The sequence below is a fragment of the Abrus precatorius genome, unplaced genomic scaffold (genome assembly GCF_003935025.1).
Source record: "Abrus precatorius isolate BTA unplaced genomic scaffold, Abrus_2018 Scaffold4, whole genome shotgun sequence".
Classification (NCBI taxonomy): domain Eukaryota; kingdom Viridiplantae; phylum Streptophyta; class Magnoliopsida; order Fabales; family Fabaceae; genus Abrus; species Abrus precatorius.
In genome coordinates, this window is record NW_020874384.1 from 16,626,673 (window position 1) to 16,641,466 (window position 14,794).

The window sequence follows — 14,794 nt, forward strand, 5'->3', positions numbered from 1 at the left end:
CTTTCCTTTTTCCTCAAAAATTGATTTTTAAAATAAAAAATAAAAAAACCATGAAATATAATTTTGAGAGTATATTTCAGGAGTCTTTGTTTTTTCAAATCTTAAATTGAGTCAAGTAAGATTTTCAGGGAAATATATGTTGAATTATTTTATTACTTTTGATATTATAAATTTATTTATAAGAAAACTTTCAAAATAAGTAAAGAAAGAAACGTAAAACTTAATTACTTCAAGTTTTTCATTTTCTTTCTAATATGTTTTTTTTTTAAAATTAACAAATGATAATTAATGTCCTAAAACTAACAATTTAAAAAGTTAATATTTTTAAAAAATATATTATTAATATGTATTTTCAATTTATTCGTCCTATAATTGTCAATGTTTTCTAGTGTATGCATTTAAAACATTATTTGTCAAAATTTTAAAAAACATATATTGTTAATCCTTGATCCTTGGTTGACATTAAACAGGGAACCAATCAAAATTTCATTTTTAATATATGAAGGCGATAATTATTTATTTTTCCATTTAAATTTTGAATACCGAAATGACCTATAATCCCATGGGAAGTAAATTACAGGCTCACAGAAGAAGTGAAAGCTACACATATTTTGGGAAGTTTCATTATGTGACACAGTGAATACATAATGAATGATTGATTAGATACAAGTGCAACTATATTTTAATAGGTAGAAGTATATTGATTTGATAATGTATTGACATTCACATCCACATCACATTCTAAACAGATCCACCTCCCCAAACTGTACCTTGATTAGTTAGTTTAATTAATAATTATAATTACTACTATTTCTCTCTCCAATGTAAGAAAGAAAGCACAAAATCTGACAAAAGTCACAACAAGTTAACTATAATTATTGCTGTTTTTTTAAAAGTGTATCTAGGAATGCGTATTAAGAAGTTATTTTTTTTTATTAAAAATTATAATATTAAAAGTTTTTAATAATTTTTTTCATAAAAATTTACTCTATATATTTTACATGAATTTATTTAAATGAATTGATTTAAATTCGTATAACAAAATATAAAACTCTAAATTCATAAAAAAATTATAAAGATTTAAAAAAATTAAATTTACTAAATTTAGACACTAGTTTTATAATTATTATTGCAAAAAGAGGAACATTATATAGGCAGTGGCACAGTGACAGACGGGAAGGAGGAGAGAGCAAGGACAACACAACACAGACAGACATGCGCCCATTAAGATGAACAGAACACAACAATTGCAAATTGCAAAGAAAGAAAGAAAGAAAGAACCTTTAGCTTTTTTTTTTTAACCTCTCTCTCTGCCTTTCTTTTTCATTGATCAGAGATCGTGTTTCTTCTTCTTCTTCTTCTTTTTCCCACTCTCACTCTCGCAGTAACAGTCACCCTATCTGTGTTAGTGAGATGGGTATGCGATGGCGGTGCTGAGAATGGCTCAGCCTCAAAATGGGAGCAAGAGCAGTGCCAGCCAGCAATTGGTCCTTCATGACTTTCTGGGCATGAAGCCCGCAGCTGATTCCCCCAAAACCACCGATGTCAGGTTGTCGGAGCCGTCGCCCTCTGCTTCTTCCGCCGCTCCACGCGCCCCCTTCTCCACCGCCTCTGACATCGCTTCTGGTGTCCTCTCTCAACCATTTCCTTTTCCTCTTTCACTTTTTACTTGTTCTAATAACAGGAATAAAACCCAAGAAATAAAAAAAAAACTTTAAAGCTCCTTCCTTGTGTTACTTGTGATTTCTCTCTCTCTCTTCTCCTTGCATTGAATCTCATCCACTAATGTTCTCTACCCTCTCTTTCTTCGTTAGTGCGGTCAGTATTGTGGGCGTTTGTTTTCTTTATTGATTCCTCCCCACCCCGTCAATTTTCTAGTGTCTTAAGCCTTCATCAGCAAGTGTTCTTTTTAGTTTGTTTGAGTTTTCCCCCTCTTGGTATGTTGATATACTGCAAGGGTTTTTATGTATTTTGTTTTGTTTTGTAGTCTTGAGTATCATTGTTCAATTAATGTAGTAATTGAGTGGGAGAATCGAGTTTATGCTGAAAATTTCCGTTATTTTAAATAGAAAACTATGTTATGTTGTGTCAACGTTTGTGCATTGGGCAGTAATGATGTATATGTTTTGGGTTTTATCATAATTCTTGTGATTGTATTCTTACTTTTTTCTTTTTCTTGATTTTTCCATCAATAAATGGCCGTTCTTTCTTTCTAGTCCTTATTATTATTTTTTAAAATTATAGTTGGAAATAAAAAGCATTTCTGAAAGCTTCTGTTATCTTCTAATTGTAATGTTTTCCCCCCGCATCAATTTGGTAGAAAAACAGGTTGGAAATCATCTTGAGGGAGTTCCATTCTATGGCCCAAGAAGTGAATTTTCTGGCACTGAGATAAGTAACAGATTAGTGGGAAGCAAGAGAAGTAATTCTGATTCAACTTTTATGGGTTCCTCCAGAGATGCCTTCCAAACGGTCCCTGATTCCTTTCAAAACTCACATTTGATGAAGGTTGCTTTGAATTATCACTTAATTATTCTTCTCCAATGTTCTTGATAATCAAAAGGGAAAATAACGTTACTTTTGTCTTCTTTTCTTTGATATCTTGAGTTCTGTGTTTATGCAGGTGCTCCGAAATGCGGCTGGAGGAGAGAGGTCTAGAAGGCACAATGATGATGAAGTGTTACTTGGTATGCAGTCAATGAAGCCATCTTCCTCTCAGTTATTTCAGCCTCCTACCAACACTAAGATTGATGCCAGTAAATGGGAAAGATCTATTCTCATGAATGTTGGCCCTTCCATGCCACATGCACCGCGTGGCGGGCAATTGGCACCTTTTGTACACCAAATAGCTTCAAGCAAGATTAGAGATACTAATGCTGGCCCTTCATTTATCTCTCAGTCAGCTGCTGATGAAGGTTCTAGAACTGGAATCAAGGGCCCTGGAATTTTAAGTACTATAAACACAACTGCTACAGCCCCTGAGAAAACTTCATCTGCAGTACTGCTTGGCAGCAGCAGCAGCAGGCCAAAGCCTGTAACTAATATAATAGATTCATCCACATCTCCAAGGTAACGTATATAATAAATACAGTTACTCAATTTCCATTGATTCTTTTTTATTTTCACCCCCTTTACCTTGGAAAATGGAGATGTTACTTGACTTCATGCATTTTGGTATTGGCAGCAGTCAACATGGGCTAACATCTGTCAGCCGCCAGATGACTATTTTTTATGGAGGTCAAGCTCATGTATTTGATGATGTCCACCCTCAGAAGGTCTGACCTCTGATTGTTAGCACGGTATATTTGGTTGTTGCATTTAGTGAAATAGGGCCTGAAAGTTTAGTTTGTCATTGTTAGAGATGTTATAAAAAACCATTCAGATGTTTTTGCCTAATAGCTAATGGTTTTGGGATTGTTGATTCATCAAATGTTATAAAAGTGTCTATGACTTAGTAGTTGAGAGTTTGATCCTTGCCACTCTCACTCTTCTAATAAAAATGCACATAGGTCAAATGGCTCTTGCATGAAGAGATGTAATATAAGACCATTCATGTGTCCTCACCTAATAGTTTAAGCTTTTTATATTGTTAATTTATGACAGTTGTTTACTCGTGGGATGATTTAGCAATCATTCTTTCTGTTCGTAAAACTATGGAGACTACATTTTCTTAAAAGCCATATGGCAGGAAAATTATAAACTCTTGTTGGACCTTCTACAGTCATACTGATTTAGTTGAGAAATGTGTCGATATTAAGGGTTGATTTCCATACCACACTTATGTTTTAGTTTCTACAACCTATTTTACCTACTAGTTGCAGAATTTGGTGTTTGTACTGAACCTATAGTTGCTGATAGATAGGACTTCATAGCAACCAATAATCTGGTGTCTGACTGATTCGCTCTGCTATTTAGGATTAATAACTGCAAATTTATAAGTTCATTTAAAAGAATAAATAAGGATCAGTGTTTTTTCTTTTGTAAGTGTTGAAATTATTGGGTTTTGGGTATATAAGGAAAAAAGACAGAGTAAAGAGACTTTGAATTTAAACATCATGCGGATACACCTTTGCATTTTCCACCCTCCAAGTTTAAAGGACTCTTGCATGAGAGGGTGTGCTGAAGATTTAATATAATATGAATAAAATCTTCGTGTGTCTCGTAATAGTTTATAAGCTTCTGGGATACTTGATAATTGGTTCATAAAAATATGCTTTCTCCTGAAACGATATGATAGCAGCGATGGGATCTCATCAATTGCCTTGAGGTCCAAAATTTGTTCATATATACTTCTGGTTTGCATCAATTTTTTCTTCTGTGATCCTCTCTTAATATGGATTAATTCTATCAATCAGTTTTATATTTTTATGCTTAGTTTCTTCTTTGTTAGAAATCTCTTTTTCATATATATTGTTATTAACATTGATGTGATTGTTGAGCAGCAAGTGTACTGTACCACCTGTTCTTGGTTTATTTTCATTTTATCTGTCCAAAATTTCAAATTACTAACGATTTGTATTGTACATATGTGTGGATTTGGATTCTCTCAAGAGAACAAGTGTGTCAAGGAATAATATAGGTGTATATCCACCCTTGATTTAAAATTGGTTAAGTTTACAAAGGTACTTCGATTCAAATCAAGGTCAAGGATAGATACATCCACACTTTTAAAACGATCAAAAACCAAAATTTCAGTAAAGGAAAAAGTCTGTTTTAATGATTTCTCCTATAATTTTTTTCAAGACCTAGTTTTGAATATTAATTGATGAGCAAGCTATGATATTCTTGGAAGTTTTGAAGAGCATGTAGGTTGGCTTTGCTTTCAAAGCCTAATAACAGACAGTCTTATCATTTACTCTTCAGTCATTCTACTGTTCTGAAGTTATATGCATGCAAAAATGGGCAAATATGGTTTAGTATTTTATCATGATTTTTGCTTGCTCTCTAATGTATGCAGGCAGATATTATAATGGCTTTGGCTGGGTCAAATGGTGGATCTTGGTCCACTGCATTCTCTCCTAAATCTGCTGCAAAGATGGTCAATGAAAGTAACTTGCACAGTGGAGAAAATGAAACAGGTGCAGTGAGTAATGTGGCATTCCCACAGGAGCTTCACGGGAAATTGTCTATTACTGGCAGTTCTAGCCATGCCATTGGGCCTGGTGATCGAATATCTACTCCAGCAGGTAATCCTCAGGCATAGTACATGGTTTGATTTGGTTACATTCTATTGTCATATCATAACTCCCAGTAGTGGAGTTTTACAAAAACAAAAGATCTTTTACCCCGAAACTATGGGAGAATACCAATCCTTCCTGTGCCATTCTTTTGTTGACCTTATTGGCCTTGCTATCTAAATTCAGTAGAATATCTATCACATGCTTTCTAATTGACCTTGCTTAAATCAACTCAATGTTTTTTTTATTTTGGTTGTGACACAAAGCATAGGAAAACGCTTCTCTTGTTTTAGGTCAAAGTTTTGTTTTGTCTGAGGAAAATAATACGGTGGACCAAGGTTTGCCAGTGATCATTCCTGCAAATTTAGTCATTGGATGTGATGGTTAATATTTTAAGAACATTAAATAAATACGAAAATGATTCATTGATAAAAATAAGGACAAAATTTAGATACAGTACCTTAGGTATTTTTGGTACTATTCTCCAATCAAATAAGATTTTCCCTTCACTAATCAGCATAATAAATGTTGGTATTAGAGGTTAGCTCCAATTTTTGAGGTAAAATTTTAATTGAAAAATAGCATAAAGTACTAAAGGTACTACATTTAAGCTTTCTCCTAAAAATAAGTGTGGACTGACTCGACTTTTGAACTGTTATCTTTGTTATTGATTGGCATTGGTGAATCACTGGTCGCAGGGGCACACCAAGGAAGCGTTTTTGCTAAAGATGGAAGAAATCCGGTTCAAGCAGCAGATCCCAGTTCTGAAGACAAAAGAGCACAGTGATAGAGTTTGAGGCTGAAAGGTTTTGTGTTCCTATTTATATAGGAAGGCTTAAGAAGAGCTTTCTCTTATCCTGATTTATATTGGGTATCATCCTCTTCCTTTGTCAAATTTTCTACTGATCTTTCAACTCCCCCCCCCCCCCCTCCCTCTTCCCCTTTGGTCTCTTTTGTCTTTCTTTCTTTTTTCAAATGTATGTGGGAAAGCAAGAATAGGATGATTGTTTAAAGAGGCCTAACAGATATATCAAGATAATTTATGAAGTGATTTCAACGTTAGAAGCACCTTTATATCATTGTCTAAAACAGTCAACATATTAGAGGAGAAGCTCTTTTATAGAAATAACTTCTATGAAACCTGAGTTATACCACTGCTTTAATCTCGTGTGTCTATTTAAACACTAATAATATACATACACATGCATGAATGCTGCTGAAGTGGATCAAAAGTACCAGATAACTACTGTAATTGAAAAACTTTTACCGTATCCGAATGTAGGGCGAGATTACTAACATCTTGATCTTCATTTTTCAAGTGTTTATGCCCACTTTACATTTTTTTATGTATTCTTTATCACATCTATTAATTTTTTTCAAAGATTAATTGATTAAAATGTAACATTTACCAAAAAAAAAATGAATGTTAAATTATGGGAGCATTGAAAATCAAGTTTGCATGTAAAAATCTAAATATTATTTAGCTAACTTAAAATACCCTGACACGACAAAACTAAAGCTAAGTAACGGTGATAGATATGATAGTGTTATGTGTCGTGTGACAATGGTCTGGTGAAAGGGGGCGTCTTTAGCAGTTCAATTGTAAGTGGAAAATGTGGAGAATGGGGTGGTGAAAGGAGAAAGGAAGGTGGTGATGAGGTGAAAGAGAGAAAGAAATGAGAAGAGGATTGCTATTTTTGCTCTTTGGTTTCTTTTTTGTGCTAATTCTCACTTAGGGTTGACCTATAAATTGGCCCCAAAAATCCTTAAATTTTATGGGTCTGGACTGAAAAGTAAGTGACCCATTTATGGTGGGATTGCTATTTGCGTCATTTTTTTTTTATTTACACTTTTTTTTTAAATTTAATTTTCAGAAGCTTGTTTATTTCATTCTAAAATTTAATTTTTTTAAGATATAAAATTCTTAAAAATTAAATTTTAGACTCAGAGAAAGAACTTTGCAGTCCATAATTGAAAAAATGAATGACAAAATGCAAAGAGTAAGAGTATCTTTGATTTTCTTTTTAAAAATAATTTTTTACTTTTAAAAATAAAAATAAAATGCAGTATAAATTTATTGTACATTTTATTTTTAAAAACAAAGAACTATTTTTAAAAAGAAAATCAAACATGCTTTAATTTTTTCTATTTAATTGGCATGTAAGTTGAGTGAGTTTGTCGATCTACCTATTAACTTGCAATTTTAAAAAAATATTTTTTAGTTATTTATAGAAGAAAAAATAAAGCATAAATAAAGAAAAAGGCCTACTAACTCATTGACTGATCTTTTTTTAACCATAAATTTATTAGTAAAGGTCTATTTAAAGTATTTTTCCTATTTTTATCACTTTAAATAGCCTAATTCTTTTCTATCTATTTTTTCTTTAATTTCTGAATTGAAATTGTCGACCCTGACACGGTGAACTGTTTGAGTAGATGCAGACTTCGGAGATTGGTGCCAACATCTTGTCATCTTTGCTTGCTCCTCTTTCTTGGATTTCTTTTGTTTGAAAAATGATATTTATACACTTATTAAATGTATGTATTGAAAGAGATATAAGAAAAATAAAAATAAAGTTAAAAGTAATTAAAAATAAAGTAAAACACTAAAATAATAAGGATACAGTAGAAATGTGTACAATTATCCCAATTTATTGATTAGTTGACTTGTACTTCCCTCAGTTTTAACTTTTCATGAATGTCTCCACAAGCTAATCTAATTTCATATAAACCATAAAATTGACTAAAAATAAAAATAAAATATTTATGAAATTGTAATACTAAATTATTTTTTGATAATTTTTCTTTTAAAGTTATATTTTATTATTTTAATATATTGATGTATTTGTTTTAAAATGATTTAAATTTATTCTTGTGCAACATATTATTTTTTATCATCTTCTAACCAAGTTAAATATAAATTTGTGAAAATCATATTATTCAATCCAAACCAATCACTTTAAAATTGAATTGTAACATGTATATATATATATATATATATATATATATATATAATATTAAAAATTAAATGTTAGATTAAACTATGATAATATTTATCAAACATAAATAGAGTTTTTAATAATAATATTGTCATTTTATATTAACGTAATAAATAATATTTTTGTTCTGTTAATAGATAAAATATTAGGTTGACATATCCTAAAACTTTCTATAACTGAATATCTTGAAAAATGTTTAGACATGAGAATATTAAAAATACCTTTTAGGTTTGGAAATATATTTTCTAAAACTTTTTATAATCTCATGTCATAATTTTTAAATTTCAATAATTTCTCTATACAATATCAAGGAAGTAGATATATTTAGATAAAATAAAAGTTTTGAAAATTTTGATTAATATTTGATGATGATAGTAATAAAATGTTTAATAAAGATAATATTGAAGATATTTAAAAGGCATAGCCTTTTCGTTTCAAGAGTTGTAAAAAAAATTATTAGTAAAGAGTTAGACATCTGTTGACCAAAACAAAAAGTTAGAGTATCTTAAAAATTAGTATTAGATTTATCTGGTAAAAAATATTTTATTTATTTATTATGGATTGTTTTAAAATTTATGTTAATATTCTGAATTTATTTATGACTGTGAATTAATGATTAAATCTACGGCCACGGGTTATGATAAATAAATGTATTGAAATTTTTATTTTTTATTTTTATTTTTTAATCTAGTTTATATTTTTTGTATTGAGTTTGTTTTATTGTGATGAATTATTGAAATTTATTGTCTTATTTTATTTTTATTTAATTAAATTAATTACTTTGTCTCAACTAAATAATTAAATACAAAAAACAACTTAGGAAGAATCCAATAAAATAAGATAAAATATTGTCCAAAAAAAGAATCTTGGATTTAGAATAAAAAATAATTGTGTAATTTCATTTCTTTTCTCTTAATTTTTCCCTCATTCTTCTCACATTTAATCTTAAATCCCAAGTTTAAGAGTTCAATGATTTAATTAAATACTTAGTATATAATCTTTATGAGATGATACTTTTAAGTTTTGAATACAGAATTTCATTATTCACTAATAGATACACTTGTCTGACAGAAAGATACACACATGTTTGAAGCTCAACATGAATTATTTGGTTTTGTTCATCATGTTTCACATGACTTCAGTCTCACGTATTTTCCATCAGATCACCCATCATTCATGTAATTTGGCTTTGCTTCTTTGAGACCTGCGAAAGAAGCTCAAGTGATCTTGTCAACCTGCACATAAAACAAACACAAGTGTCTTTATTGCACACACACACACATATATACACACTTTGATCTGATATAAACGTTCCCACCTCCACTTTTTAGTTTTAACCTTATGTGATGCAAAGGGAATCATATCCTTTTTAATTTATTTATGGCAAAGGCATCACCACAGTTCCATATGCTCCTGTTAGTGGCAGCTTTCAATATTAATATTACATATAAATATCAACATATGGTCCACTTCATAATATGCAAGATTTGTCTCATCAATAAGATCTCTGACCTTCCTGCCACACATAAACTTAATGAGACAAATCCATACAAAACTTTTTATCAATATTAAGACATTCTTAGATACCCTTAAGTTATATGTATGTTTGTATCTTAACGTTACATTGGCCGAGTCAGGCTTTGCATGTTACGAGAGCACTAATAACTATTAAAATATGTAACATGAATATATTAAGAATATCATGACACGTATATAAACTTTGTACGTATTTTCTTTGGACTTTACTTTTATAGCATTTTGGACAATAAGACAAAATTTTAGAAAGTAAACTTATCCTAACTTTTTATCGCTTTCTTCGAGAGGAATTTTAGCCTTCACAATGTTCAGAAATTACTTTTTTAAGGAATTAATATGAACTAAAAAAATATAATATGATTACCATCATATTAATTTTTTAATTTATCTAGATTATTTTGATTCTAACACTTGAAATTCTTGAAAGATCATTACATTAGACGAGTTGAAAGTTATACCAAGTTCATAAAAGCATCAATTAGAAACACTAAAAGAAAATGATAAAAAAACAACTAAATGCTGCTAAATCTTTTAAAATAATTAATCTATTTTTTTTTTCATATAATAAGTCAGGAGATTTTGTGTTCTTATCTTTTAACCTAGCCCTGCAGTTAAAATTTTTCGTTCACAATGAGCTAGTCTGAATCAGCTAAATAGTCCATTTTATCAGCTATAATATTAATATACAAGTATTAATACATTGTTTAAAGTCTTTAGTGATAATTTAACTTTTGTTAAGCAAAATTTATATGAACAAAAGTCATTCTAACATTTAATAATTTTGATTTATCAGTTGATAATTTTTTTTAACAATATATTATTCACATGAATATTTTAACATACTTCATAAAACTGCTTTTAGAAATTAAGTAATATTATGCAATTTTCTTACATAAATATATACAATATTCATTGCTCAACTTTTCATTATAAAAACCACAAATCTGTAAATTTTTTGCCCTGGAAAAAATGTCGGTAATATTCTGTGTCATATCAGTAGCTCACTCTAATTAATCCATATTTAATTGTTCATTAAGTTTTAGCCTCTACGTGACAAATGTGTGTTCCTTTTTAGTCCACAAAAGCGAACAAAAGTGAGTGTATCGATATTTCTAGATTTTGAAGTGTTTTATGCGTTGGAATTATTTTCAGTCAACTTATGCTTTGCTGAAAAAGTGAAAGCTTATCATGATTTCTGATCTTAAGCCCAAAGCCAGAAACTCAGCCCGCAAAAATCCATGATTTAACACGCGAGAATGTTGACCAATAAAGACACCACATTTCGGAAATCTAGGAATTCCTGTCAGAATTAAATTCCTTGATCGCACATAAGTTTAATTCCTCAAACCTGGTTGCAACATGAGCCAAGTTGTTTAGCTAATTATATTATTGAAATGCCAATTTAATAATTTTTATTATGCAATAATAATTTTCGTTATAAAATTATTGTTAAAGTGAAATATTTGAACACTATACAAAGAAGACTATTCTCACATCATCAAAATGACCATTTGTACAAGAGCATGATGTTTACTTTTTCTACGCTTTTAAGTTTTAATATTATGAATGCAAAAATAAGTATTAGAATATTTTTATTTTTAAACAAGTTTATTTAACATGACTCGAATAATTAATCAGAACTCGGTTTATCTTTCGATTAACCATCAAAAGGCTAATAAAAAAGTGACTATTTTCACAACCAAATACACATGAAACTTTAATTTCTCGCCTTTATTGTGCTTTAACTTACCTATTTCTAAGTTAGCATGAAAGTTGAATCTAAAAAAAAAAGGTAAAAATAAATAAATTAACATACTAATTATATATGAAAAGGTTTTAAGATTATTATTTTTAAAACAAATATAGCTTACAGATTATTTTATTTTATTTTATAAAAGGAGGGAGGATATAAGAGGCAATACATATTCCTCCCTAAGTCTGTTGTCTGCACCATTGCACATGAAAGCAACCCTTCCCAGATATTGAAAACCAGAACTTGGCTTACCCCATATAACTTGTTCTATATTAAATTTTATTGTGTACCTTTTCTCTTTTCCTTTTTATATTATTTAAGACTTTCAGATGCTACAACCTCTTCAGAATAACTTGTTCCTTCTTTTGTCTTTTTCAACGATACATTCCTCCCAATTCCAAAACTCGACACCACTGAGTCCAACAGCCACCCTTCTTCCATCTGTATCATTTTAACCTAATCTCCCTTCATATATACTCATTGTTAAAATATATAAAATATTAAAGTGTATCTTGATTATTTTTGTGATTAATTTCCATATCCCTTTTCCTAATGTGTATTATTATTGACTGATCTATATTTATTAGAGCTTAATCACACCCCTCTCTCTCTATATATAACCAAGAAATAATAAACACTACTAATTCTAAAGATTCATCTAAAACATTTAAAAATAATCAACATAAGCTATTTAATATTTTGACATACACATTTAAGTTCCAATCAATCAACATGTATATATAGCACCCTAATCTCTAGCTAGTTTGCTTGTAATAGTTTCATCTTAATTAAAATGGAAACTCTCTCTGAAGCCTACAGAGAACACCCTCTCCACCTCCGTCATATTATCCCCTTAGACTTTTCTTCAGTCCTTAGCTTACCAGATTCCCACTCATGGTCTCTATCTCAAGATAATGATTATTTTTCGTTCAAGGATACTTCATCATCATCCATACCCATCATAGACCTCATGGATCCTAATGCTAAGGAACTCATAGGCCTTGCATGTGAACAATGGGGTGCTTTCCAAATAAAGAATCATGGCATACCCTTAAGTGTTATTGAAGGGGTTGAAAATGAGGCAAAGCGTCTCTTCTCTCTTCCCTCTGAGCAGAAGTTGAAGGCCCTTAGATCTCCCGGTGGTGCCACTGGCTATGGCAGAGCAAGGATATCACCATTCTTCCCAAAGTTCATGTGGCATGAAGGATTTACCATCATTGGTTCTCCCTCTCATGATGCCAAAAAGATATGGCCTAATGATTATGCACGGTTTTGGTAAGTACAATCTCATGCACTTTCCATGCAACGTGGACAAAACACTCGCTTTGCTTTGCTGAGATTTTTAGTTTGGTCTGCGTAGCTAGCTAGAAATTAAATGAAGCATCGCAAGGCTGGGTAGTTTCCATTTGCAAGAGAAAAAAATATATATAAAAAAACTCGTTTAAGCTCTATTTGATTAAGGCATTCCAACTAACACATGGTACACGATAAAATTATCCGTTAAAACTTCAATTCTGTAACTAATAAATTTATTGTTAGAATATTGTAAATAAATTCAAACTCTTGAATAAATTTAGCTAGCCAACTAAAGAAATACACGACAAGTAATTTTCAATTAGAATCAACATTTTATTTCATTAGTTTCCGATGGTTTTAGCTATAAACTAATTAAGAATACTACTTATCAAACTAAAACATTAATTTAATTTAATTAAAAACCTTTGAGTAAGTTTTAGTTAAAATTTTATGTATAATAATAAACTTAGAACTAGCTAAAGCATGATTGAGTCTTAAGGAAGGTATTTACAATGTAGACTTAGATTAGTTTAATTAGATAACATTATATAATTACTTAAATTCCATGTCTGATGCAGTGATTTGATGGAGAATTATGAGAAGCAGATGAAGTTTATAGCAGAGCGACTAACAGAGATGATGTTGGAGATGTTGGAGATAAGTGAGGAGAAAAGAGAATGGGTTGGTGGAAGCAACATTTGTGGTGCGGTTCAGTTGAATTTCTACCCGACATGTCCCGAACCGAACCGAGCCATGGGTTTAGCCCCTCACACCGACACCTCTCTCTTCACAATCTTACACCAAAGCCAAACCACAGGTCTTCAAATATTTAGGGAAGAAAATGGGTGGGTTCCAGTGCAACCACACCCTAACGCCCTGGTCGTTAACACAGGCGATCTCTTACACATCATTTCCAATGCAAGGTTTCGATGTGCTCTTCACCGCGTCACTGTGAATAGGACCTTCCAACGTTACTCTGTGGCTTATTTCTACTCTCCACCCATTGATTATCTGCTTTCTCCTATGCCCACTTCATATCTCAACTCTGTTCAACGTTTTCGTCCTGTCACTGTAAAAGAGTACATTGGAATTAAGGCCAAGAATCTTGGAGAAGCACTTTCTTTCATTAGTATTTAAAACTACTACTATATTATGTTATCTTATTATGCATCTGTTCCTTAATTTCTTTGCTTCTTCATTTTGTTTCTATGTAAATTTATCACTTAGGTTAATAAGTTGTCAATTTTGTTAATTTTAACTCTTATCATTGAATTTAAGTATTTAAAATTAACTTTTTTATTGAGAGATAATACATATATTATAGTAAATTATGAGCAGTAATCAAATTATTCTAAACATAACTTTAACAAGAGTTATTACACTCGATAATATTTTATAAACATTAAATTTCATCAAATGAACTATTAATTAAAAATTTCTTTTAAGTAAATAAAGTTTGAAAAAACAATTAATATTTTTGAAACATTTATTTTAATATCTAATATATAATTTTAAAATATATGGAATTGGTAAAAATTAATGTTTATAAAATTTTATTAAATGATATAATTTTTATTATATTTTTTAAAATTTTATTATTATTAGTTCTTAAAATTAACCTATAAAAATTGAGGATAATATTTTCATGAATTATTAAAAATTGGTAGATCATAGTTTGTGTGTGTTAGGAAAATGTCGTGGTAGGAAGGATAACGAACAGTTTAGAAGTTGAGTGCTAAGTTGATGTGTCACTAACTGTTCACCAAGTTTTAGTTTTAGCACATGCAAATTTCTGACCTCAAGCTATAATAAATCTCCGGCCATCATATTTAAAGTGAACAAGACGTTTACATTCTTATAAATAAGAGTATTAGGAATATATTATTTAAATACACGATCCTGCAGTATATTTTGTTATAAATTCATATAATTTTTTTATTAAAATTTAATCAAGAAGTTAGAATTTGATCTTTGATATTGGAATGGGTGAAGAGTTAAATGATTTCACAATTTCTCATACAAATCTCTATTCT

At 30.3% G+C, this 14,794-nt stretch overlaps 2 protein-coding genes across 3 annotated transcripts; both read left to right on the forward strand.

Annotated features, from left to right (window-relative positions):
• The first annotated feature begins 1,177 nt into the window (after positions 1-1,177).
• On the forward strand, positions 1,178-6,260 carry LOC113865441 (protein TIFY 8). 2 transcript variants are annotated; one of them, XM_027499988.1, is made up of 6 exons: positions 1,178-1,626; positions 2,321-2,508; positions 2,624-3,069; positions 3,188-3,275; positions 4,958-5,186; positions 5,876-6,259. In XM_027499988.1, the coding sequence occupies exons 1-6, from the start codon at positions 1,425-1,427 to the stop codon at positions 5,962-5,964; spliced, it is 1,242 nt and encodes a 413-aa protein (XP_027355789.1). In that variant the 5' UTR covers positions 1,178-1,424; the 3' UTR covers positions 5,965-6,259. The 2 variants fall into 2 exon arrangements, with proteins under 2 accessions (XP_027355789.1, XP_027355788.1); XM_027499987.1 differs by having other exon boundaries at positions 1,198-1,626; positions 3,185-3,275; positions 5,876-6,260.
• Positions 6,261-12,258: 5,998 nt separating this feature from the next.
• Positions 12,259-13,898, forward strand: LOC113866021 (gibberellin 3-beta-dioxygenase 1-like). Its single transcript, XM_027500907.1, has 2 exons — positions 12,259-12,740; positions 13,340-13,898. Exons 1-2 carry the CDS (start codon positions 12,259-12,261, stop codon positions 13,896-13,898), a joined length of 1,041 nt encoding a protein of 346 aa, XP_027356708.1.
• The last annotated feature ends 896 nt before the right edge of the window (positions 13,899-14,794 follow it).